General features: G+C 38.6%; 4 protein-coding genes across 10 annotated transcripts; 3 read left to right on the top strand and 1 right to left on the bottom strand.

Annotated features, from left to right (window-relative positions):
* The first annotated feature begins 797 nt into the window (after window positions 1–797).
* Window positions 798–9564, top strand: racgap1 (Rac GTPase activating protein 1). Of its 2 annotated transcripts, XM_038721952.1 has the most exons (17): window positions 798–951; window positions 1556–1652; window positions 1762–1964; window positions 2073–2215; window positions 2675–2744; window positions 3128–3181; window positions 3288–3365; window positions 3592–3709; window positions 3983–4125; window positions 4528–4692; window positions 4815–4910; window positions 5509–5707; window positions 6719–6824; window positions 6944–7076; window positions 8368–8494; window positions 8599–8698; window positions 8976–9564. In XM_038721952.1, exons 2-17 carry the CDS (start codon window positions 1568–1570, stop codon window positions 9049–9051), a joined length of 1896 nt encoding a protein of 631 aa, XP_038577880.1. In that variant the 5' UTR covers window positions 798–951; window positions 1556–1567; the 3' UTR covers window positions 9052–9564. The 2 variants fall into 2 exon arrangements, with proteins under 2 accessions (XP_038577880.1, XP_038577879.1); XM_038721951.1 differs by lacking the exon at window positions 798–951 and having other exon boundaries at window positions 1528–1652.
* A 1665-nt stretch (window positions 9565–11229) lies between these two features.
* si:ch211-210c8.6 lies at window positions 11230–14359 on the bottom strand. The gene is made up of 5 exons (XM_038721959.1): window positions 14111–14359; window positions 12652–12757; window positions 12326–12432; window positions 11918–12090; window positions 11230–11832 (listed from the first exon to the last, which is right to left on the bottom strand). Exons 1-5 carry the CDS (start codon window positions 14214–14216, stop codon window positions 11554–11556), a joined length of 771 nt encoding a protein of 256 aa, XP_038577887.1. The 5' UTR covers window positions 14217–14359; the 3' UTR covers window positions 11230–11553.
* Window positions 12764–20448, top strand: bin2a (bridging integrator 2a). Of its 5 annotated transcripts, none has more exons than XM_038721953.1 (13): window positions 12764–12977; window positions 16511–16618; window positions 16700–16780; window positions 17052–17106; window positions 17195–17289; window positions 17465–17560; window positions 17758–17865; window positions 17966–18051; window positions 18135–18210; window positions 18315–18397; window positions 18775–19396; window positions 19514–19592; window positions 19723–20448. In XM_038721953.1, the coding sequence occupies exons 2-12, from the start codon at window positions 16535–16537 to the stop codon at window positions 19568–19570; spliced, it is 1443 nt and encodes a 480-aa protein (XP_038577881.1). In that variant the 5' UTR covers window positions 12764–12977; window positions 16511–16534; the 3' UTR covers window positions 19571–19592; window positions 19723–20448. The 5 variants fall into 5 exon arrangements, with proteins under 5 accessions (XP_038577881.1, XP_038577882.1, XP_038577886.1 ...); XM_038721954.1 differs by having other exon boundaries at window positions 12764–13021; XM_038721958.1 differs by lacking the exon at window positions 12764–12977 and having other exon boundaries at window positions 14559–16618; window positions 19514–19587; window positions 19727–20448.
* Window positions 20449–21941: 1493 nt separating this feature from the next.
* On the top strand, window positions 21942–25054 carry LOC119905190 (cell adhesion molecule 2-like). 2 transcript variants are annotated; one of them, XM_038721961.1, is made up of 6 exons: window positions 21944–22140; window positions 22506–22526; window positions 23649–23711; window positions 23862–23921; window positions 24110–24154; window positions 24235–25054. In XM_038721961.1, the coding sequence occupies exons 2-6, from the start codon at window positions 22520–22522 to the stop codon at window positions 24405–24407; spliced, it is 348 nt and encodes a 115-aa protein (XP_038577889.1). In that variant the 5' UTR covers window positions 21944–22140; window positions 22506–22519; the 3' UTR covers window positions 24408–25054. The 2 variants fall into 2 exon arrangements, with proteins under 2 accessions (XP_038577890.1, XP_038577889.1); XM_038721962.1 differs by lacking the exon at window positions 23862–23921 and having other exon boundaries at window positions 21942–22140.
* Window positions 25055–25464: the final 410 nt, after the last annotated feature.

Below are 25464 nucleotides of genomic sequence, written 5' to 3'. Positions count from 1 at the left end.
TTAATTGTACTTTGCTTTTCTATTTCCATTTTTGCTTTTATTATTTCCATTTTCTGGTACTTTCCTCTTCTACTCCACTGCAATTCAGAGACAAATGTACTTTTCATTTCGCTACATTCATTTGATTATGTTAGGCCTATTAGGTATTCAGATCAATAATACAAAATGTAATCAACAAATAAAGTATAATGTATTATAACAGGTTGAGATAGGGTAAGGGGTGAAGTAGCCTAGTTAAAATTAGCCCCATATTTACCAGCTGCACCATGAAAGTGCGAATAAACAAATAAAACATGTTAATCCCAATAAACCTAATATAGCTAGTAAAATATTGAATGCATGACATGACAAATGCTACTTCGGTGCACCTTACCTCCCAGCCGCAGTACACTGCCACTGGCAGCTCCGTGTAGTAGCACAGACTTTATAAAAGAAGTGTGAGTAATGTGTGTAGTGGCCGTTATTTTTCCATTTACACACGCCAAGGACAAAAAGTTTGGCGCTTGTGTGGATACTATTTTGAAAGTCGTAACCGGAAGTCTAACGTCTGTCTTCTCCTTGATTTCTGCTTTTTGTTTCTCTGTTTGTTTGCATCTTTGATTGTTAGCCAATTAACTTCAAGCATTAAATTTTAAAAACGATATTTTAACAGTTCAGTTTTGTATTCGTTTCTGCTTGTTTGTGCCTTTGTGGCGTCACTAATGCGACGTGCGTCCGTAACATTGGTTGTATTTTGAAAATATGTACTCGGAAGTCATCTTCTTGGTGTTGTTCACCCATTGGCTAGCGGCGAAATTTGAAATGCAACGCGCTCATTGTATCTGAATCTGCGGAAGGATGCGGATAAAGATTCAACAAGCTTGTAGCTAAAAAAAAGAAAAGGAGAAAAAAAAGCAGAGCGCTAAACATAAAGTTAACCGAAAAGGATTTTCTATAATACCGAAACGGAAGGTAAGTTAACTGTTGCGAGCTAATATTTACTAACATGGGAGCAGAAGTTAACGTTAGCAGCTTAGTCAGACCTATCGTAACCGCGCCGTGTTATTTTTCAATCGTACAACGTTAACGTTAAGTTAGCTTAGCTTAAGTGTGTGTAACGAAACAAAAACAAAAGAAGCAGAGCAAGCAAATGAGGAAATAACGTTGGAAAACATTAACGTTATAACGTGGCAAATTCAGCTAATGGATATGTTGATTCATTGTTTCATTGCCATTAACGTTAACTTAAGTTTAAGGATTTCCTCTTAACGTTTGCCAGATATCTGAATTTAGCTAACGTTACGTTGAAAAGCAGCTGTTCACCAGCCCATTCTGTAGAACCATAACCCTTTCTGTCATACAAATTAAATGTTGTTAATGTATATCTTTTCGTTGCCATTAGATTTAAGTTGGGGATTATTTACATGTCCACTTAATGTTAACCTTTCCCAGATGTCCTAATTTAGCTAATCTTACATTGAAAATCAGCCATACACCAAACCGATATATTTTGACTGTAACCCTTTTTGTCCTATGAATTAAATGTAGTCAATGTATCTCCTTTATGGGTCTTCAGTCAGAGAGCATAATGGAGACGGCTGTGCTGAGCCTCCAGAGCTTATATGATAAGCTGAGAACGCAGGTTGACGTTCTCAACGAGAGCATTGAACCCAGTGAGTAGTTTATGGTTCTTGGTTTTATCTTTATTATCTATACTTTGAAACATGCTTTAGGTTCCCATATATATACCTGCCACATTACTATGTGCATCCTCTTTTCCAGACTTCATCCAGATGGCACAAAACTTTGAGGACTGCCGTCGCAAATGGCTGAGGACAGAACATGAACTAGGGTCTTGCAAAGAGACGCTCACCAAAACAGAGACGGAAAGAGGATCCTTGGAGGTCAAACTGAAACATGCCCGAAACCAAGTAGATGTGGAAATCCGCCGCAGACAAAAGGCTGAGGCTGATTGTGAGAAGTTGGTATGTTGGATCAAAATGCAGGCCCATGTTTGTTGATATATCTTGATTTAGTTTGAAATGGTTTAGAGAGTTTCTAATTTGCACTCTGCTTGCATTTCTGTAATACAGGACCGTCAAATTCAGTTGATCCGGGACCTCCTGACCAGTGAAGGATCCTCTAACAGCATCCAGTTGAGTGCAGAGCAACGCTCAGCTCTGGCCTTCCTGAACTCAAACAGCCAGGCAGCAGTCAACCTGAATACCAGTCGAAGGTAATGAGCTCACATAAACAGTAATGTCTCTGTTTTTTATGACTTGCCTTATCAGTACTGCATCTGCTACATTAGCTGTTGTTGTGCCACGTTAAACAATGCAGACTAAAGTGTCCTTGGTGATTTACCATTAGGGGGGGGTCATTTGCATGTGGGAACATATACACTCGAGACTCGGATCCAATACAGAATTGAATCACAAGCTGACTTTAAAAAGGAAACTCATTTCCCCTGTACATTCCCATCTCCATCTATTTATCACATGAATGCACCATTCCGACACACTTTCAAACCACTGTGAACTTTCAAATGCAGTTCAATTTAGACTTTTTTATTAAACGATAAAATGACAAAAAAAACATTTGCAAAAATGTTTTGGGTGGAGGCAAATGTAAATAAAATGTATTTGGGGAAATACTGCTGCTTGACTTAACAAAAATTTTCTGTTTCCTCTGATAGACTCAAGACGATAGATGAGTCCGCCTCTATCTTGTCAGATATCAGCTACGACAAAACAGATGACTCTCTTGTAAGTACTTCACTTTTACACACAGTATCATGTACAGTTAAATGAAAATTATTTACATTAAAGCTAGGGTAGGTAATGTTGGAGAAAACCCCCTCCCCCAAAACACATTTTCATGTGCAATGAGTGAATGGGCGGAGTGCGCACAGGTAGACCAGCCAGTCATTTAATTTGGGTCGAATGGCTTATTACCGGCATGCGACAGCCACAAATACTGGGGGAAAAACATTTCCCCCTCAGCATTTCATTTATAGATTGCTGTTGAGATGTAAAGAGTATTTCAACAAATATAACAAAAATGCTTCTAAAATACATTACCTAGCCTGGCTTTAAAATCCTCTCCTTTACTTTTGAAATCTGATTCTGATGTGCTTGATCTTTGACAGGACTGGGACTCCTCCACTGTGAGGACAGTGCGACTCAAGAAACGAGAAAAAAGGGTATGTTAAGCGCATGTGCACCTTTTCTCTTTAAACCATAGTTTTTGGAAGATTGGCTTCACATTCACTGGAGGTATAGATGTCATGTCTGCTGTCTTGATTTCAGCGCTCCTCAAGAAATCACATTGATGGTCCTCCAGTTGCCTCCAAACGGTCTCGATCAACAGGCAGAACTTCTGAGATGGTAGGATTTTAACTTCAGTCTGGATATTATTACTTTTTCATCACTGAAATATGTGGCATTATCACACATGATCATAATCTGTCCAAATACTGTATAAACTAGTAAAATCAAGCTTGACCAAAATAAAATATTTGGTCAAGCTTTGGCAAGTTGCAAGCCTGTAACCAGCTCTCAAAACATAGTGTTGGGCCATGACATATTTTGGACTGTTATTTATTTGTGACAGGGTAATGAGACCCTTGTGACAAAGACCACAGTGACTGTCCCTGCGAATGGAGGACCTGTCGAGGCAGTTTCTACCATTGAGAGTATTCCTTACTGGACTCGCAGCAGGAGAAAGACTGGTATGATTTTTGCTATGATGCAGTATGCAGCCTAATCCAGGCTTGTATTGTGTTGTGCCATTTTTAATGATCTTGTTAAAGTGGATTTAGTGCCAAGTGATTAGTTTCTTTCAGCCTTCACAAACATTATTTAAAAACATTTTCTCATTGTTTGTATGGATGTCTTTAGTCTGAATATGCAGCAGCTGAGATTCGACAATATATTTTCTCATAACTAAAGAATTTTCGTGGTGTATATAACACATTGGTATTTATTTTCTATCTCCTGTTCAGCTGCTATGGAATGGGACTCTGAATCTGTCAAGTCAGATGATGTCTTCAAGCAGCCTGGCAACCGTGGGGAAGAAATAAAAGTGCAGCCCAGCACTCCGCAGAGCCATGGGGGTGTCCGTCTTCACGAGTTTGTTTCCAAAACTGTAAGAATGCCGTTTGTGTAAGAATTCTAGAGAGAAGCATATTTTCTTTTTGGATTTAAGGACACTTCTGAATATCTTCAAGTTAGCTATTTTTTTCTTTGCTATTTTTGCTTTTATGCCAATAGTTTGATCAAACTTGGCACTTTGTTATTAATTATGATTTAATTCCCAAGAGCAGATGATAACATTTTTTACTTTAATGGACTTATTTTGGTGTGTGTGTACAGAAACTTACTGGCACCAGTATTGAAAAATGTCAAACTGCTGCTCTTTATGTATGCTGCCCTACTTATACAGTAGATTTACTTGAGTTAATTTGCCAAAAATTTGTAAGTTTTTGGTTTAGCTGTTGACCCACAATTTTTACCAGCCTCCTAAATACTGTCAATTGTGTTTTCATAGGTCATTAAGCCTGAATCGTGCGTACCCTGTGGAAAGAGGATCAAGTTTGGCAAGATTTCACTTAAGTGCCGTGACTGCAGGGTGGTCTCGCACCCCGAGTGTCGCGATCGTTGCCCTCTGCCATGCATCCCTAATCTGGGTGGCACACCAGTCAAAATTGGGGAGGTGTGAGAACATTTTTTATAATGTATTTCTTTCTTGATGTGCAGGTACATGCACATGTTTATTTTCACTCTGAAATGTTATTACAGTACTGGCGGTTTACCGCATTTCTTATTTGTTTCCAGGGTGTACTTGCAGACTACGTCCCCGACACATCACCCATGATCCCTTCTCTCGTTGTCCACTGTATCAGTGAGATCGAACAAAGGGGCCTGCATGAGGTGAGTTTTACTATCTTAATATGGAGAAATGACAGCCTTACATATACCAGTAGTTATCTTTTATTGTCCTTCCCCTAAACTGAGACAGAGCTGTAACTACGATTTTACAATCTGTTCCTGGGAGATTAAATCCATAATTGAGCTGTGGAAAGACTCCAGATCTCTTGATTTCTGACTGTGCTGCTGTCTCTTCCTTCTTTTTTATGATTTGCTCACTTTCATTCGATGGCATTTGTTTAGGGATGGCCATGAAATGTTCTTTGCTCTTTTTTCCCCCCATCTGAGGCAAATTTGCCACTACTTCTTTCGCTTTTGTAAATAGTACGTTTTTCTCTTAATGGCCTTAAAGTGTGACAACATTATCTCACCTGATACTGAGAAAGGTCTGACAAGCACAACATAATAAGCACTCTATCCAAATAGTCACCTAAAAGAACTTGTTTGTGTAATATGCACAAACAAAATTTTTAAAATAACACGTTGTGGTTTTACATGGAGTTTACCTGCTGGAACTATTTCTTGGTGACTAGTGGCCTGGCACAGTTTCTTAAGTTCACTGAGTAATTACGAATAATTGTATTTTTGTCTTTCCTCTCAGGCTGGACTTTACCGCCTGTCCGGCTCTGATCGCACAGTGAAGGAGCTGAAAGAGAAGTTCCTCCGCAGCAAAACTGTTCCTGTGCTCAGCAAAGTGGATGATATCAATGCCATCACTGGCCTGCTCAAGGACTTCCTGAGGAACCTCAAGGAACCTCTTCTCACCTTTCGCCTCAACCGTCCTTTCATGGAGGCAGCCGGTATGTGTGTGTGAATAGTGTTAAAATAGTGTTAAAAAGATGTTATTGTTGTTAGTAGCTGTTTCTGGTAGGCTTTGGTGATCTTCTCTACTTTCATATCGTCCGATCATGGCTATTTGAGATCACAGATTGGCGATCTGATCGCCAGGGGGCGGTGTTAACTTGCAGCATGTCAGTGAAATGCCGGCATAGAAGAAAAAGGCTTATTAGATTTAAGAGAAACCACCAGAAACATCTGTAAATGCACAGTACAGTGTTTCCCACAGAATTACCATGTAACTGGCGCTGCGGTGATTGGGGTAGCAATCGATAGCAGCTACGTACAGCTTGCTAACCTGGACAGCCCAGCTGTATTCTAACGTTAACGAAACTATCCTTATTGGTGAGTTAGTTAAAATTGCCTTAATATTGCCGCACGAAAAACCAGCCAATCCGAACAAGCCATAGAAAGAAGTAATTGCAGAATAAATAAAGCATATTATGATGGATATTGAAATAATGACAATGAAACTTGGCGTAACTTTGTAAGTGACAGCAGAAATTTACCCAACAGACCCTTTTAAATGCGGGTTTCATGAGTGCTTCCACTTTGTTCTTGCAGTTTGTTCTGAGCAGTGATGGAAAGCCCAGGCGGGGAGTTGCCTGGAACAAAAAAAGATTGATCTTTCAGCTTGTTCGCCTTTTTTTAGTATTTATTTGTGGAGTCCGATACATTTTCTTTCAAGTTGACATTCTGAAATGGACATTTCTTGTTTTAGTTGTATTGATTTTATTTTATGGTTGTTGTTGTTGTTTTTTTTTATTTGTATTTCATGCATCCTGTGAGCTTTGTTTTTAGTGTCTTTTATGTATTCATATATTGTTTTACTGTACAGCACTTTGGAGTCCACTTGGATTGTAAAGTGCTCTATAAATAAATTTTGATTTATTGATTCAAGTTGTTCACACATCCCCAAAACCTCCCATTCCGTGGTCCCTGCTGACAAAATTGTTTTCTTTGTTCTCCCTCAGAGGTTTCAGACGATGATAACAGCATAGCCTTGATGTACCAAACCATCAGTGACCTGCCGCAGCCCAACAGAGACACACTGGCTTTCTTAGTCCTTCACCTTAAGAGGTTAGCAGCTACTCTCCCCTAAATATGAGATAGAGAGATAGATATAGATAGAACCTAAAATACACTTTGGTTTGTATTGTTATCAAAGAAACATAATTTAATCTAATGAAATATTCCAGAGTTGCCAACAGTTTGGACACTAGGATGGACATCAGTAACTTGGCCCGAGTGTTTGGTCCAACTATCGTGGGTCATGCAGTCCCCAACCCTGACCCTATGACAATCCTGCAGGATACCAAACGACAACCTAAGGTAGGCTGGAACCATTGTGTGTGTTGTTGTTGCCTTCAGTGGTTAGTCATCTAATTTCCCTATATAGCAAACTTTAAAGATGTGGTTGATCGGGCAACACCCATTGTCGTAACAGCAACTGAGGTTAAGTATTAGAGGTCCCAGGATTCTGGGGGAGGCAAACACTCGCTGAGCAGCTACTTTGTCAGAAGCACAACAGTTTAGCTAAACAAACATGTTGTTTTGATGAAGAAGCCAGTGAATAACTGCCCCTTTTACAGAATTTCCCCTTGGGGATCAATAAAGTATTTCTGATTTTCCATCATGCCATGAGCAACCAGTATCTGATGTCATGCTGAGCACAGTAAAATCCCCTTGCTGAGAAGTTGTAGGTGCAGCCTGTCGCCTAGTTTACTGAGACCGCTCCTCCTTGTTCCATTACACAGTGCAAGATTTAAAACTGTCAAAAAGTCCAGAAATTGCTGTGTCCTGTTTTTGTGTGGCTGCTTCACATTAAAAGCCACCTCGTTTTTTTGCCAGTTGAATGCTTTAAGTGTGACTGCTTTAAACTAACTAATGTAATGTGGTCCTTGGGTGCTGCACAGTGGCTGCCCACTGCTCCCTTGAGGGTTGGGTTAAATGCAGAGAATCAATTTTGCTACTTGTATGTGAAAAATAAAGTACCTTAAAACACTGAGGCGGATATATAAGATAAAAATTCAAAGCCATAACAGTGGAGTACATCCATGCCTCGATTTATGTGTCTTGTTGCTGTTTAAGAAGGCGATTTGAAACCAGCGCATGAATGGCAGACTTGGCCATTAACAATGAAAACTACTGCTTAAAGAGGTAATTACAGAATGTAAATATAGTGGGAGGAAAATCTCAAATACTATAAAAAATGGGGGTTTATGTCATGAAAGTTTTAACGATTAGAACTTTCTTTCAAATCAAAATGTTTACCATGAGTCAAAAGTCGCAACGTCCAAATGATGATGCAGTATTTTCAAAGTTTCAAGTATTCTTTTACACAAATTAAAACAAAGGTCAGTATTCTTTATCACACTATGTAGCAAAAAAACGTCATTTTAATTGTGTAACTCAGTTTAATATAAGTGATGGACCTACATATGAGACCACAAAAAAGCTGTATACCATATAATACTACACATTAACATACACAATATTATCATAAATATTCCCCCTCTGTCTTGCCGAAGGCATGAACATAACTGGCTTGGCACCGTTGAAATATGATGAGGCAACACAGCGAAATAACCCCTGTCATTTTTACTAATCCCTTTCTGTTCAGGTTGTGGAGCGTCTCTTGGCTCTGCCGGTGGATTACTGGGCCCAGTTTGTGATGGCAGAAAACGAGCAGGCAAACTTGGATCACCTGATCATCGAGAACGCAAACTGCTATGCCACCCCTGAGAGAAGTACGAGCTTGCCAAACTTTGTGTGTTGTTTTTCAGTGCTTGTATGAGTCTGGGCACAGTTGTTTGCTGGTTTGACGTTTCATTGTAATGTCTGTACGTTGCAGTGAGCATGCTGGGACCTCTGACCACTCCAGAGCACCAGCTCAATAAAACCCCATCTTCCAGCTCATTGTCTCAGCGCATGAAGTCCACTCTGACACCCAGGTAAACCCACAAGGGTAGTCCCCTCCTTCCCTGCGTTAACACTGTTTTTCCAATCAGTGATCTCATGATTAATAGCCTCTAGATGACTAATGTGTACTGCTGGTTCAGGAAAGCTATGCAGTTTGTTTCTTTTCAGCTTTAGAGAAAAGCTGGCTCCTTTTTGACCATCTTTAACAGAAGTTAATCTACTGTACAAAACTCATTATCCTTCATTGACTTTGTTGACTTTTAACTCCTAATTCCATTAAGTGTCGGTATGCGTGCTCTGTTTTTGCAGATTTGGGAGCAAGAGCAAATCAGCAGTTGGATTTTCTCGCCAAGGAAAATTCTTTGCTTCTCCACTCCTCAAATAATCCAAAGCGGCTCCATTTAACAATGTATTCCTACTGCAATAACAACCAAAACTTTTTTGTATTTAGGCATAACTCATAGCATGGTACTGCTTTTATAATGGCTGTAAATGCTATAAATCTTAGTCTTCTTTCATATAATCATTTTAACATTTCACAATGGTAACAGTTGTATTTTGATTATTTTACGTGTTTGTCGTAGGAGTTATTTTTTTTAAAACCAAAAAATAGGTTTTCCTATCTATGCACACTTGTGTCTGTAGAGCTGATGTTTTTGCTAAATGTTTAACAAGACATTCTCATTTTGCCTCATAACACATTAGATGTGCTGTATAGTATTCTTCTCAAATAATGTGCGTATAGTTGAAAATATGTATATTCACTGTTTTATTGTGACCTGCTTCTAAATTTAATTTCTTTTGACAGTTTTTCAACTCATGTGTCACTCAGAAGTTGAAGAACTGACCTTAGTCATTTTGTTTTAGGTTGTAATTTAGTGTGACTGCTAGTAACATTTTAGTTTTAATGTTCATGTTTCATTTCTGTTTAGTTTTAATTGTCTTCATCCCCCACTGAATTGTGCTCTAAATGTTTACAATCACACATGCCCTATCCTTTTCGTACTGTAACTACAAACTGTAGTTCTCAGGTCTCAAAGCAGACCTTTTTCATCTGGAAGATCTGCTCATGAGCAATCCCATGCAGAAAGCATCGACTTTGTAAGGTTAGCCAGTTCACTTACTGTGGCATTATTAACTATAGCACAAAATTTGTACACAAACACACACTCTAAAATGTATGTAACTTATAAAATACATTTCTAACCTTTACAAAATTGTCTTGTGTGACTTCTGTTAAATGTTTAGTGCCATGTCCTGGCTTTTTGAATCCAGGTCAACACACACTTGAATACCCTGTGGATGCATCTATTTGTTATAGTGCTCTCTCTCTCACATATACGTGTGTGTCAAAATCAACTCTCACAATAGTGCAAAGGCAACTACTCTTGTCCAAGACTTCAGCTCTTACTGGCAGGTTGGGAATCCTAGGCACTTAACCTCTGTAGATTAGAGAGTGGTTCTCAATTTACATATCACCAAATCATAACAGACTATAAATTAAAATGATAACAATAGTAGTAAAATTAGGACTAATTGTATTGTAATAGGTGGTGCAGTGGTTAGCACTGTTGCCTCAAAGCATGAAGGTCATGGGTTCAAACCCCGGCCTTTCTGTGTGGAGTTTGCATGTTTTCTCCGGGTGCTCCGGCTTCCTCCCACCATCCAAAGACATGCAAGCTAGGTTAATTGGTGTCTCTAAAGAATTAGGTGTGAGTTTGTCTATGTGTGGCCCTGCGATGGACTGGCGACCTGATGTACCTCGCCTTTCGGGTGGCGGTGGATGGATAATTGTAATAGCGGGTGTTGAGCCAGAACATGGCTCCAAACCTGCAGAAAGTGACAGGAGACAAGAAAGGACAACACTGGGAGAGTAAAGATGTTGGGTAAGTAACATGCATTCATGGGATGAGAATGTATTTAGAGTGGAGGAGCTCAGAGCATCATGGGAAGCCTCCCGGTAGTCTTGGGTCTAGAGCAGCATAACAAAGGGATGGCAGGCTCACTCTTAAATGTGGAGATCCAGGAGGTTCCACAGGTGGTAACTAAATGTATAAGATATTCTATTTTTGACTCTAGGAACCACAAGTAACCTTCAATTCTGGGAGCACAGTGTTTTAGTGGGGTAATAGGGTACTATGAGCTCTGAGGTGGCTGATTTGTCAAGTCGAGTTGTGAATGGGTCTTGGCAAAGGTTGTTAATAACTTTTTAAATGTTGGGTTATGCTAGAAAAAAATGCTTGTGTGTTGTGTTGACCACGTACACTGGAAAGCAAAAGTAAAGTGTTAATCACTGTTCTGAACAGTACACACTTAAATGAGGGGTAAAAAGCTGACTGAGAGGGAGGAGAAAGGATACTGTTTAAATTTGGGAATAACAGCACACACAGTCTCTCCAGGAAAGCATTCATACTGCTGTAAATGGTTGTACACACAAAGTGACAGAAATAATTGTGTAGCAAAATGAACGAAGACATTGAGAGAGAAGTTCAAAGCCTAACTTCTTTAACAACTCAACAAAGCTCGCCAATTCCCCGAGTGAAGTAGATGTAAATCACAACAATTGTCAGACACAGGTTTTAATGAAGGAAACCGGCAGCTTTAGCGGTGTCTCCTCGGTTGTTTAAGTTTGACACAGATGGCCTTGACTAGAATGCCCCTATTAGCTCTCAATTATGACATGCCACAAAGATCTTACAGAGAAGGCTATTATGTAAAGGTTAGGTATGATTAACTAATTAATTTCACAAAATAACAAGATTTAAATTACAACTGCACACTAATTTAAAAATTTTCAAAAGACTTGAATGTGTATACCTTCTTTGTGTGGAGGTGATTGTTATTAACAATTGAGAAAATGTTAAAACATTATAACAAATATGTAACATCAACATTTTGGCAATGGCCAGAGAAGAGGAGTGTTCCTGATGTACTCCTGGAAGGCTGGGTCAGATCCCCACTTCTTCATGGCTTGCTTCTCCAGGATGGGGATGCCGCTGACGTAACGTAGCAGGAACCACACGAAGAGAGGCGACACCAAACTCAGGTACTGGGGTCCCTGCATCACTGATGAGGCTGAAAGCCAGAGACCCGACCACTGCAGGATCTCTCCAAAATAGTTCGGGTGTCTGCTGTAGGCCCATAGTCCACTCTGGATAAACTTCCCCTGGTGGCACAAATTTGAAAATACAATCAGGGAATGAGGTATTAATGCAGTTTTGGGTTACACAACACAGCGTCCATTAACTTACAGCATTATCTGGGTCACTCTTGAAAAGCCATTTCTGCTGGTCAGCAATAGCCTCAGTAGCGAAGCCAAGACCCCATACAGCCCAGCCAATACCGTCCCTCGCTCCCAGAGGCACACCATGCTTCTCACTGTTCAGCATGAGGGTTGGCAGGAGGGTCATAAATATCCACAAGGCTTAGAGAAATAGGAAGAAATTAATCATCTTCAACCAACCTTAATACATTGATGAAAAAAATGCATATAACTTGCTGTAGCCAACAGATCCCACCTACAATAACTGCATATATAAAGAGCTAGAAACATTCAACTAGACAGTGATTTATACAAGGCGACCCTCCCTTCAGTTGCGTGTTGAGTTGGTCAAGGATTATGGCAAGAAGAGGAAGGCATTTACATCACTTCCAAGTACCTTGAATAGTCCAATATACAAAGAAAGTCCCAGGGCTATCTCTGACATTGTTGAACCTGCGATCATGACCGTCCTTCAAAATCCGCATGAAGAGGAATGTCCCCAGCCTGCAGAAAGAACACGGTTAACGTCCGTTCACATTAACCAAGGCAGTATTCATTAACCTGAGGTTGCACATTTATTAGTTCCAAGGACTGTCCATAAGTTCACTTACACAAAACTCTGCAGGCTTTAATGCAAGAGGATTTCATCTGTGGGAGTTTTATTCAACTGTGCAGGGGTATCACTGGGTGTATATCAATGGGGGTTACTGCTGCATCACTTACCTGAGTCCCCATGCTGTCACCAACCCGGTCTGTACCTTCTGACGGACGTGACTGGCTCCTCCCCAGATACGACTCAGGTGAGCAAGTAGTATAAAAGTGCCAGATCCTGGAAAAAAAGACAGCAGAGTGAGACAAGCTACAGACTCAGGGCGGCTGGGATGTGGGTATGGCGAATTGCTCTACTTGTTGCAGAGTAAGGCGTGTCCAATAAATCTTTTACCCAGGATACTGCAGACAATTGGTTCCAAAGTTCAAGGGTAAGATATCTAGGAGCACAGCGCGAAGGGGAGAACCAGAAGAGGACGAGTAGAAGGAGAAGTGTCAAGGTGAATCATTTGTGAAATTATAAAGAAATCGTTGGTGTTGACAGGTAAGCTACACTGTTATACATGTAACAAATGATTTGATAACTGTCCACATTTAAGCCTCCAGGCACCTGACAGACTGAATTAATTCTCTAACTTCGTCATTGGTCGGATACTTAACTTTTTATGCTCAGAACTTGTCAGTAATGTCAATCCCCTTATTAAAACTCACAGTCTAATTAGGGTAAAAAATGAAGATACAGGGATTAACTCATTATCGGTTATTTTTGCAAAATTGCCTATTGAATGGTGAAAAATGTTGATGTCACTTTCCTAAGTCGAAGGCGACACCTCCCTGTTGCTCGTCTTGACATTCAGTTTACTATCATTAGACAAAAAAGCAGAATATCCTCACAATTGAGAAGCTGAAACTGGAATTTTAGGCATGATACACAATTATCAACCAGCTAATTATTTAATAGTCTAATTGTTTCAGCTCTAAAGGGCACAAGTAAATTAAGAATTTAATCCAAACATAAGGTAATTCTTATCTGATTAATGTTATTGAAAAGTGCTCTACAAATAAAGATTATTATTATATTATTATTATTGAAATGACATAATTAACTTTCTATTGCTGTTTTAAAGGTTGTTCAGGTAGTTTGAACTGGAGGTAAAATTATTGCAAAAGTGAGTCCAGGTAGCAGCAATCACTAGTGGGGATATGGGCTGTGTTGATTCTTTATTGGGACACACAAGAAGCCCCCTTTCTGGTTTAAAAAGAGAGTCCCAAGATTCCTCTTCCTTCCTCCACATGACAATTAAGTCAAGCTGACTGGATCTATGTGCCGCTTCTTAAGAGGAAGGAGGAGCTTTCTGGCTGTTTCACAACAAACTATTTTAGGTAACACAGATTTCATAATAGTGACTATCAATATCTGAGTGCAGGGTAAGAACTACATGAGATTAAATAAGACATACACAGCTGATTTACATGTATGTTAAGTAACCTCTTTTCTCGCTTAAATGTTGATTCGAGTTTACAATAATTGCGCTGAATAACAAATCAGGCTGCAAAACAGTCAGCACATAGCTCCAAATTAACACTCTGGACATGAATGATGATGTTCGGCAATTTCCCCACATTAACTTACCTGCCAAGTCGTAAAACTTCTCGGTTTTGAAAGCTGCAGCCAGAGCCCAGCCGGCCCACTGGATGCCCAGGTCGGTGGCGGCACATTTGACCAGAGTGCTCCCCATGATTATGTCAGTGGGTCGGCGAGCAGCGAAGGAATCTGATCATTTGTCTCATTCCTCAGACAACCGAAGAAAACTCTCAGGTTAAAGTTCACCGCTGCCATACTACTAATGGGAGTGGCATGGCCGCAGGGAACTCTGGGTATTGTAGTTATCTGACGAACAGACCAGTTTAAGGACATAACATGAGTGCAGAGAAATAGAGAGAAAAAAGAAAGAAAGAATTAGAAGTACGTACGTTAATATATAGGTTAATTAAGTATTTTTACCTAGTGTTTTCTGTATTAATCATAATGTATAAAAACGTTATTAATATAGAAATATGATGTAGTACATTATGTAATAAGTCAGTATAACATGTTAATAGTAGGCTATGGCATATAAAATACGATGTAATTTGAAATGTAGTAATATAGTACGGCATTATAGCATAGAATATAAAATATAATATAATTTATAATAAATATAGTATCATATATGATAAAATATAATGAATATTATGTTTTAAATGTTATATCACATTTCTACTTTACTTCTGGAGGAAGTAAAAATACTACACTGAAAATACTAAATAAAACTCATACTTTACAAATGTTACTTAAGTAAAAGTATGTAAGTATTATTATTGGAAAAATATACTCAAGTAAAACTACAAAGAAAAAAAAAACAGCCCCTGTGAGTGTTATGGTGTTAAATAAAATATTGGATTGAATAAGTGTAAATTGCATTTCATTGTTGTAGTTGGTTGAGGTGCTCATTTTAAAGTTTTATATACTATTATCAGGTTATTTAATCTCTTAAAGAATGTACTGTCATTTATGAGATTATAATGTGTTATGCGTATAAAATCTTAATCTGAAAAATAACAATAACTAAAGTCAAATAAATGTAGTGGTGGTAAAAGTACCATATCTTCCTCTAAATCTAGTGGAGTATAAAGTTGCATGAAATGTGGAAATACTGGAATACTGGAAGTTAAGTACAAGTATACTTAAATTTGTATTCAAGTATACAGTACTCTATTCAACAGTATGGTGGTTAGTCATAGGGCTATTCCGCTGCATAATGAGTACTTATATTTAACACATTACATACACTTTTCTGATTATATTGTCAACTTTTACTTGGGAAAAACTTTGAATGCAGAACTTTTATGAGTAATGGAGTATTTTTATATTGTGGTATTACTTGAGTAAAGTATCTAAATACTTTTCCCCCGTTACTGCTAAGAAGATTCAGAGGGCACAGCAAAATAAAGACTTCTCTCGCTGCTCTGCTTACTGAGGTGAATAGAGAGGTTGTTCGAACATGCTTCACTTTCCCCATTTTTTCTGCCTCATCTAATACATTTAAATACTCTTATATACATATATAGGCTAAGAAGTAATAAAACAGATTAGAATCATTTGTCATGGATCTAAGGTAGAACCAAAAAGCAGACTCTAGATAGGCAGGTGGGTGGAAAATAAGTTTTTAATTTAGAAGACCAAAAGAAAGGGGAACTGGTGGCTGGCTGAAGTTTGGGTTAGGGCGAGGGAAGGTTTGCAGAAAAGCAAGATCCTGGGAATGAGAGCTGGCAGCTGGCTTAGAAAAACTGGTGTGGAGATCTGGAAGACAGGTGATCCTGGAGACAGAGGGAGGTGTAAGTAACTCTGGCAGATTGACAGGCAAGCAAACAAACGAGCCAGTATAAACTGGCTAACTAGACTGTTCACTGAACTGAGGCACATAAACATACTGTAACATAGACAATGATCCGGCAGGGACCGGATGTCAACACAGGGCTCTTATAGGGGTGAAGTGAGGACTTGATAACAGATGGTATGCTTGATTGAAGATGATGGGCAGGTGTGCAGTGAGACCAAAAGAGAAAGGGGGGAAGGGAAAAAGCAGACAGACAGACAAAACCAAAACCCACCAAGCACACCTCTCACACACTAAAAGGTAGAAAACAACAAAAACACACTCATTCAAGCTTTAATACAAGATAATATAAAATAACAGAAGATTATATATATATATATATATATATATGTACTACTACGTGTACTATTATAGAATAATCATGGTAATACTAATAATAATTGATATGTAACCTAGGACAAGGTGCAGGTGTGTTGCTTGTTTCAATGTGCAACATTAAAGCCAAATAATGGTCTAAAGATATTGTTATCCATATCCAGAAGTCACTATTGAGAGCTCTGGGGGTTGTCTTAACTTTGTTAAGATAAATAAATATAATCCAAATATTGAAATTACTTCCAAGAAATTACTTCTGTGTTTCCTGTCAACATTAGGAATAAACACAATCAAGACAAAATATGGCCGAGGGTAACAGTCCAAAAGGCAGCTCTGGTGACTTTGCTAAAAAAGTCCAAAGACAGCTGAGCAGAAGCAAAGAAAAGGTAACGATATGCAAATGTTTGTTTGAAATAACTTATTACCATTTAGTTGCTGTTGCTTTGAGATTTGTGCTTTTTCTGCAGGTACTGCAAAAGCTGGGGAAGACAGTGGAGAGCAGAGATGACCAATTTGAACACTGTCTCCAACAATTTAATGACCAGCAGGTAATCATACCCCTGCTTAAAGAGAAACTAAGAAGTATGGATTATTTTTGTGTGTGTTTATTCTGGACAGTAAAATAGACTTTAATGTTTAAACTGATGAAAAAATGACTTTCAGTTCAAAACAAATAAATTCCCACTGCTGTATCACCATGTTTTTTACGGAATATGGAAACACTAGGATGATTTATTGGCTATTCTCAGTGAATCAACCAGCATAAAAGTAAAGTAAATCTAAAGACTGACAAAATGCAAACCTCTTGTCTATTTGCAGAGTGATGGGAACCGAATGCACAAGGACCTGAGGATATACATTAATGCAGTTAGAGGTGAAAATGCTTTTTTGCTTGCAGATGCTGAAGAACTGTAGATTTGTGTCCTCTGCAGGTCTCATATAGACGATTCTGCTTTTTACAGACATGCGTGAAGCTTCAAGACGCCTTTCCCAGTCTCTGTTTGATGCCTATGAAACAGACTGGGCTGGAGAGGAAGATTTAGGAGGCATTGTAGAGGTCAGTATGGTCTTCAGTTATAGTGTAATACCCAGAGCAGCTATAGCTCTACCATGGCACATTTTTGTTTTACAAGAGCAACAAGATTCACACATTGTCAGGAGACCAAAACCTGTTCTTTTTCCCTCTCTTTATACATATTTAATGCAATGTTTGTGCTGCGCCTTTTAATAAGGGGGAGGACCTCCTGTGGAATGACTATGAGGTGAAGCTATTAGACCAGGCCATACGCACCATGGAGTCCTATGTGAGCCAATTCCCAGATGTGAGGGTAAGACAATACGAAGCAAGTATGCAAGCAAACAGAAGACAGACAAAAGGCCTCAAAGCAAACACAAAAACCAACAAAGACACAAATAGTTCCCTCACAAACACACACACACACACACACACACACACACACACACACACACACACACACACGCACACACGCACACATCTGGATATTTTGTCTTTTTCAATCTGTAGGAGAAAATAGCAAAGAGGGGAAGAAAACTGGTCGACTACGACTCTTCCCTCCACCACCTGGAGGCACTGCAGACTGCTAAGAAGAGGGATGATGTCAAGATAACCAAGGTGATCAATAATGACATATATTTTTCAGTGTTTACTGTGTATGTCTACTTTCATTTGTTTAAAAATGCACTTTACATCCATAAAATGTTTCACTCTGCAGGCAGAAGAAGAGATGAACGCTGCCAAACGTGTCTATGAAAGCATCAACAATGAGTTAAAAGAAGAGCTGCCTGTGCTCTATGAAAGGTCTGATAGATTATTTTCTAATATATAAAATGTGAGGGTATACACATTTTTTACATTATGTTTTTGATATCTTTCCTTTTTAGCCGTATTGGATGCTACATTTCAGTCTTCTCTGCTGTATCAAATTTACGAGAAATCTTCTATAAGGAATTGAGCACGGTATGTTTTGCTCTGTGTTGTCTGGGCATCTAAAGTCAGTCGGCACACAATAGTAATTGTCAATAAATATTTGTGTGTTTTTTACCAGTCCTCTTCTGTTTTAGCTCAACCTTGATCTATACAGTGTGATAAAGGAGCTGCAGGCTCAGCACCCGGACAAAGTGTTTGCTGTGAAGGGAATGCAGCGGTAAGTTCTTTTTAGCTTTGAATTTTGAAGACATTTTGTTTTAATGGTTGGCAGTTCAGTACTGGATTAGTTCACAAAATTAAACAATCTGCTCAAGATAGTTGAAGCTCTACTAAACTTGTCAGATCACAAAACTAATTATAAGAATTTTTACGCTATTATTCCACATGTTTTGTGTTCAAGCTGTATGTCCAAAGCTACAATATTGACTATATTTGTTATATTTTCTGACAGTATTGGTTGCTGTCCATCCCACAGTATTTCCAATTAACTCTTTTGAGATGAATACATTTAATAAGTTTATGTCTGTAATTGGGGATAGGAGAAAAATATTCAAACTTGTTGTTAGTCTGATATCTGATTGCAAAATATTTCAGGTATGGCTCCCTGAAGAGAAGAACTCTGATGTCCCCTAAGGCCTGGAAAGCCAGCTTCTCTGAGTTTCACAAGAGCTATAATCCTAATCCTAGCCAGAGATTCAGTTTCAGGTCCCCAGACAAACCTCGCCACAGCAGTCTGTCTAGAGAGAGCAGCACCCTTGCAGTCTCCCCAAAATCACCTATTCTGGAGAGCCCCTCCGCAGAGGCCAGGGACCTGGATGCAGGATCGAGCCACAGTGAAATCCACAGTTCTCCTGAGAAAGAAGACGCTGCAGCGGGGGCGTCTGTAAACGAGCTGAAGTCGGGCGAAGACAGCAATCAGGTGGAGGCGGAAAAGGCCATGGAGGAAGAGGAGTCTGAGCCTAAGCCTCCTGCAGAGTCTGATAATAAGGGAGACGGTAAAAAGGCTCCACCAAGTGAGAGCAGCTCTGAACTGAACAACTCCTGTGATTCAGAAAGCTTGGAGCTCCAGCTGTCTGCAGCAGGCGACAGCCCGCTGCACATTGAAGAAAGAGAAGGCAGCCCGGTACACCTTGACACTTCTAAACCAAATGGACTGGAGAAAAGTGAGATGTCTGGGTTTAACTCTGACACTAAGGACCTGAGCATTCATTACAAGGTTTGTCATTTGATTAGTACGCAGTTGAGGACTGATGATGCAGACCTCCTCTATGTATTTACTGTTTTTTTCACCTATTTTATCATTACTTCCCTCTTTTCTTTGTGTCTCATCTAGGATGTAGTTTTGGCAGAAAAACAGGCATCAGTGGACTCAAAAAGTACAGTGGTTTAAAGTATTCATACTTTAATGTGAGGTTTGTATGTTTTTAATGCACACAATCCACATATTCAGTCACATATTATCAACCTCCTTATTCCCTTCTATCTTGTTTCTGTATTTGACTCAGCTTTTCATAAATCCCCGTCTGCCTTGTGTTGATTTAGACAGAGAACAGAAGGGATTGAAGTCAACAGCTGCACAAGAGAAAAAATGTGGAGACAGCTGCACTGAAGTGTCCAACTGTGCTGTCATGAATGATGTATATGACTTGTTGGTGTTAGTTTTCTTATTTATCTGTTATTGAAATCCACTGTACATACAGGTCACAGCCGGGGTAAAGCTTCATCTGTTATATTTTTGTAAAAGCTTAATTATCCATTCAAAAGAGATACATTACTGCAGGATGATTTTTTTCTATTTTGAACTGGATTTTATCTCACAGATGCCATTGTATTCTGCACCAAACAGTTACAGTTTCAAATACGAGTTGTTGTTTTAGGTGCCCAAACATAATGCAGTAATAGGTTTACATTGTTAGAAAACGTTCTTACTATGTATGGTCACTGCTGTTTGCAGATGTACTGCACTGTGATTTTAAAAGGACCTGAGCTAAACTCCACTCTCCACTGTCTAAAATACTTGGAAATGAATTTTTAAGTAATTTCTTTTCTTTTTATTCACTTTTTAATCAGTTTTGTTGGCAGGGAATCAGCTGCGATTCATTTTTTTAATTTCATTTTTCATTTTAGTTTGAATTAAAGTCACAAAACTGCAATCTGTTAATTCGGTATGCACTGTGAAGATCAATCATTGCTTAACTATGAACAGTGATCTTTTTTTGTATCACATTTACATTAAGATAAATAAATAAAAATTTTCTTGTGTCAATAGCTGCTGTTTGCTTCTCTGCCAATGGCATAGGGACAAAAAACAACGACCTCTTACTCAGCCCAGATTTCTCAGCTAACTTTATAGTGAACCAAACATAACTTATAATGATAAGAGATTTGACTTTCTAGTTTACTACATTTAAAAGTGAAAATTCCCCCCGACCCCACCCAAAAACTTAGTTGTATTTCAGAGCTAAAATATTGTGAATAACTGAATTTTAAAAACAACACTTCAAAAACACTTTTCTGCAAAATCATTTGGATTATTAGGAAGGAGGAAAGGAAGGAAAGCTTTGTATTATGACTGGGCAATATCAATATATATCCATGCGTCATCCTAATGGGATAGCTGTGAATAAGTGAATTACCAGCAAGACTTCTGCAGACTAATGGAAGTATTGGCTTGTTGTGGCTGATTCCAAATAGAAAATGAAGTGCACTGTCTCTGATAATTAAAAAACTGAAATCAGAGTTTTTTCTTATACTTTTATACGTTTTTACTTTACTTTATAAGATCTCCTGTACTAGTTGTAGTTCGATTATCAGCTAACAGAGATTCAACATCATATCTGAGGCATGCTGGCACAGCCAAATGGGGTACATCAAATGAAAGTTGTCTTATGGAAACTGCTTAACCCATACGAACTAAAAGTCAGTATATCTCTGCCTCTGCTGCACAGATTCTGTTTTAAATCTGTCACTCTCAAGTCCTTCAACTTTATGTAAGTGGAACACTAAATTGCTGAAGTACAGGTAACCTTTAACATTCAGTTTAATTCATTTGAATACAACCTGATCAATTTTAAAAGAAAATATACTAATCAAGATATTTACTTCAACCAGAATGATCAGTCAATTTAGGCAACTATTTTGATAATTACTTAACTGTTTTAAGTCATTATTACCGGGTTGGTGATGGAACAGTGGTTAAGACACATCTTCTTATGGGAGATATAGGTTGACAAACAAAGACTGATCTTATCTTATCTTGCTCCAGAGGTGTGTGACCTCTGATATAGCAATTGTAAGTTGCTTTGGATAAAAGCATCAGTTAAATTAGTCAAATATGTCACTGGTTTTAGCTTCTCAAATGTGAATGTTTGCTGGGTTTCTCAGTCTTCTATGATATTAACAAAAAATATTTAGGGGTTTGGACTGTTGGTCGAATAAAACAAGCAATTTGGGCTTTCTTTCTTTTTATTTAGGCTATATTTTCTCACGTTTGAAAGACCAAAAGATCAATTGAGAAAATGATGATGGGAAATTAATTAACAATGAAAATCATTTGTATCCTTTCTGTAGAATGGACAATCAAAATGATCAAATGCCCCCAAAAAAAACTTATAAAAAAAGACTTCATACCAACAGTGGAGTTCCATATTTTTGAAATCAGGAGTGATACATCTTGCTAATAGACGATCTTTGACATGGCGAGAGGGGGGAGGAAGGGGAGGAAAGGGAGGGGCGGAAATCGAGAGCGTGTGCTCAGCTGCATGACTCACAAGGGCTGGGAGAAGAAGTATAGCGACTTACTGTATTTCACAGACGCAGTTTCAGACGCCTCGCACACAGCTTGAATTTCAAACTTTAAGTTCGCTGTGTGCTTTCGTTTCCTCCACCTTAGTTGTTAGCTTTGGGGAAAGTCGGCTTGCACAGCTAGTGAGGTTTGTGTCACGTCTCCGCTGCGCACAGGTAAGCTCCCACGACAGATGACATGAATGTGTGATTGTTAAGTGTCTGAGAAACATTAACACTTTACCTGAAAATGTCGCTCACTCCTAGTTTTTCCTTCCACGGGACGACTTTGTGTCAGGCTAGCTGACTTAATGAGGACGAAGAAAAAGCTTTGTCTGCCTTTTAAAAGTTTGGTGCAAGTTACTTAGTAGACAAAGAGAGTCAGCCGAGTAGTATGTCGGAAACAATGGTGGGGAAAGTTGTTGACCGTCTATCTGAGTTAAATAAATCATATCCAACATTAATGACTCACTTGGTAACTAGAAGATTGCGGAAATGTTAGTGAGACATGTGGTTTATTGGTGTTTGTTTGTTTCTTACAGGTAGCCAGTCAGCCATGAATAGTAAGTCCACCTTGTAATCAGTTTGAATGAAATGCCTATTTGTAGCATTGCAAATGTCTTTCCTCTTATTTTTTGGCACTTCTGACACATTTGGTTCTTGTATTTTAAAAAGAACGTGTTCCTGACGATTGATTAATTAACCAAATATCTTACTAGACTCTTTACTTGTGTAAAAGTAGCAATACTACACTACATTACAAGTACAAAAGTATTATCAGCAATAGAGCTACAATGCTTGGTCGATTAATCAATTAATCTCTTATTAACAATTTTATGATATGATGTATTGTCATAGATAAGCTCCTCCTCCTCCACCAGATATAACAATACATGTCAGTAATAATAATATAAGTCTTTCTTGGGGAACTCTGCTGCCTAAATAGGTACTTTTACTTACTTTTAAGTACATTTTGTTGATCATAGCTACAAGTAAAGGTTATTTTCATTATAAATTATATCTGCAGATTTTTGGTCTATAGAACATGAGAAAACAATGGAAAATGCCCATTGCAACATCAAAGAGCCTGTACGTTCAAGACCACCGAGGTAAAGTTCAAGCTGAGGCGAATTCAAGGAGATGACTGCAGACGGACGAAATACGAAGACCATCATCACTCTTGTATATTACTCTAGTCACTCTAGTATTGTGTGATCAGTAAAAACGTGAAATGATCACGTTTGAGAGTCTTGAACCAAAGAATGTTTGGCATTTTTGCTTAAAAATGTACCCTATGTTGTTTGATTAATCAACCAATCTTGCAGCTCTATTGCTAATAATACTTTTTTGTATTTTATTTTTAATTTTAAAATGCAGGACTTTCACTTGTAATGGAGTGTTTCATAGTGCTGTATTCCTACTTTTACTCAAGTAAAAGATCTCTGCACTTCTGCCCACTGGTGTGTTCTCTGATTAAGTCATTGCATCACAGAGGACTCAGAAATAAATAAGAGGTTGACAGGTTTTGTTTCAGTCCCAGCGTTTTAATAATCAGATTATTGTGTCACAACGCTTAATATTCCCTCCTCAGCCAGCAGCTATGCAGTTACACAAGTCGCTTCTAGTAGACTATGCTGAAGCCAGAACCCTGTGACATTTTTAACATGCTGTGACATATCTTCCAGATTCAGGCATCATGGTGTCTTCGACGACACTCTCCACATATGCAAACAGAACTGTGACAGAGGGTGAGTATACTGTTGTTTTTAAGGTCTGTTACGAATGTACTCACTTGGCTTTAAAGGCTGCAACTTGCAGCCAAGAAGTATCCTGTTATCATAACCTTTTAATAGTTTGTGCTGCTTTATTAACGCATGTCGTGCGTGTGTTTTGTTCAGTATCAGATATGGGGGCTTTAACATCACTTCCCACACAAGCAGACACGACCATGATTCAGGGTAACTCCTACACTTATTAAAATATATTTTTCTATTACTGGCACACAAACTGGTCTCCTCCTGGACCCACACAGTTGAGAGACGCGGCACAATTTACTTCCTGTATCCTGTAATCTCATAACCTTTCTCCCATGTCTGTTATGTGTCACCAAACATCTTTGTTTTAAAAAAAATGTTTTTCCCCTTAGTGGTAACAGCAGCCCCCACAGGTCCAGACTCTGCAGTTATTGCAGGTAACGGTTTTCCCTTTTAATCGTTACATTATAAAGGCATGTTTTAAAATAGTATTTTGAAAAGAGCCTTATTTTTCCAGTGGTTGTTGCTCTCATCCTGATGACGATAGCTGGTTTAGCCTTCCTGCTTTACCGGTATCTCTGCCACAACAAAGGAGACTACAGGACGACAGGGGAGCTGGCTCCAGGAGAGGATCCCGATGAGGAGTACAGTAACCAGGCTGTGAGCGAAAAGAAGGAATACTTCATATGAACCCTGCGAAGACTTACAGGGAGTGAGTGGAGCTTACAAAAGAAAAGGGTCTGTGGAAGACTGAGAAGAACTAGGATAGTTTTTGTGTTTTTTTCTCCCCTGCATCTGTGTCTCAAGGGAAGGCCGCTACTTGCTGCACATGGGGCAGACAAGAACCTTTAAGATTATGTTACAACAATTATAGAAGCGCACAGGCAATACCAAAGATGAGATTATTATAATAAGAGTGAATATTGCTGGACGAGGAACGGTTGTCAGAGAACACTTGTGTTCAAATTAGCTTAGATAAACACGAAACAGGTGTTAGGATTTCAAAAGGTCTCAGTATCATGATCAGTAAATTCACTAACAATCAATGTAAGATTAGCTTCTGTGCTATATTATTTATCATTTGTGATATTGTTTCTTTCAAACATACTGTACCTAATGGGGACAGTCCCTTTTACATTGAGTTGCTTTTAAATTGTGTTTCTGTGCTGTTCTTTTATAAGCTAGTCAAAAATGGTCAAAATAGGTCAGCTCAACATTGTTGTTTTTGATTGTGTTGGACATGGTTTGTTTTGTATTAGAAAGACATGGTTACTGATGACTTCCCTATTTGAGATAAATACGGAAGGCAATAAAACTTGTTTTTGGACTAATGTCTCTATACAGTGTGACAGTTTACAGTGATGCATAATACACTTTTAAATAGACAATGTCATAACCATCAGCACTGCTGCAGTCTGTCATATACTGCACATTACAACACTAGCTACATCAAATATAATCACATACAATAATCCAGCACAAAATCCCTCAATTAAGAAGTTTATGTTGAGTTTTTGTTACCTGTTTGAAAGTTGATTAGGTGAAGTGGTTAAAGTATGACACCTTTCAATATAATGCATTCCAATACAAAACAACAAACCACAACTGGAAATTATTAGCAAAGTTGATACAGTACCTTTCTGACAGTGTCAGCAAACTAAATGTCATTAAGGTGTGATTTATTGTGGGTTGTTGGATTGAAATGTGAGAGACATGGCTAGGAGACAAACCCAGTGAAATGCTAGGT

Source organism: Micropterus salmoides, unplaced genomic scaffold, assembly GCF_014851395.1.
Source record: "Micropterus salmoides isolate LMB-PRFRI ecotype aquatic unplaced genomic scaffold, ASM1485139v1 Ms_hic_scaffold_16, whole genome shotgun sequence".
Taxonomy (NCBI): Eukaryota; Metazoa; Chordata; class Actinopteri; order Centrarchiformes; family Centrarchidae; genus Micropterus; species Micropterus salmoides.
Note: the sequence above shows the minus strand (reverse complement) of the source record. Positions and strands in the feature narration are given on the sequence as shown.

Excerpts from the sequence above, each read along its gene's own strand:
- bin2a (XM_038721953.1), top strand. The coding sequence starts at position 16,535 with ATGGCCGAGGGTAACAGTCCAAAAGGCAGCTCTGGTGACTTTGCTAAA. Across the intron at positions 16,781-17,051 it reads AACAATTTAATGACCAGCAG|AGTGATGGGAACCGAATGCA; the intron begins GTAATCATACCC and ends GTCTATTTGCAG. Across the intron at positions 17,107-17,194 it reads ATACATTAATGCAGTTAGAG|ACATGCGTGAAGCTTCAAGA; the intron begins GTGAAAATGCTT and ends TGCTTTTTACAG.
- si:ch211-210c8.6 (XM_038721959.1), bottom strand. The coding sequence starts at position 14,216 with ATGGGGAGCACTCTGGTCAAATGTGCCGCCACCGACCTGGGCATCCAG. Across the intron at positions 12,758-14,110 it reads GAAGTTTTACGACTTGGCAG|GATCTGGCACTTTTATACTA; the intron begins GTAAGTTAATGT and ends CTTTTTTTCCAG. Across the intron at positions 12,433-12,651 it reads GTGACAGCATGGGGACTCAG|GCTGGGGACATTCCTCTTCA; the intron begins GTAAGTGATGCA and ends TTCTTTCTGCAG.
- LOC119905190 (XM_038721961.1), top strand. Across the intron at positions 23,712-23,861 it reads AAACAGAACTGTGACAGAGG|TATCAGATATGGGGGCTTTA; the intron begins GTGAGTATACTG and ends TGTTTTGTTCAG. Across the intron at positions 23,922-24,109 it reads AGACACGACCATGATTCAGG|TGGTAACAGCAGCCCCCACA; the intron begins GTAACTCCTACA and ends TTTTCCCCTTAG.
- racgap1 (XM_038721951.1), top strand. The coding sequence starts at position 1,544 with ATGGGTCTTCAGTCAGAGAGCATAATGGAGACGGCTGTGCTGAGCCTC. Across the intron at positions 2,216-2,674 it reads AACCTGAATACCAGTCGAAG|ACTCAAGACGATAGATGAGT; the intron begins GTAATGAGCTCA and ends TTCCTCTGATAG. Across the intron at positions 3,710-3,982 it reads TCGCAGCAGGAGAAAGACTG|CTGCTATGGAATGGGACTCT; the intron begins GTATGATTTTTG and ends TCTCCTGTTCAG.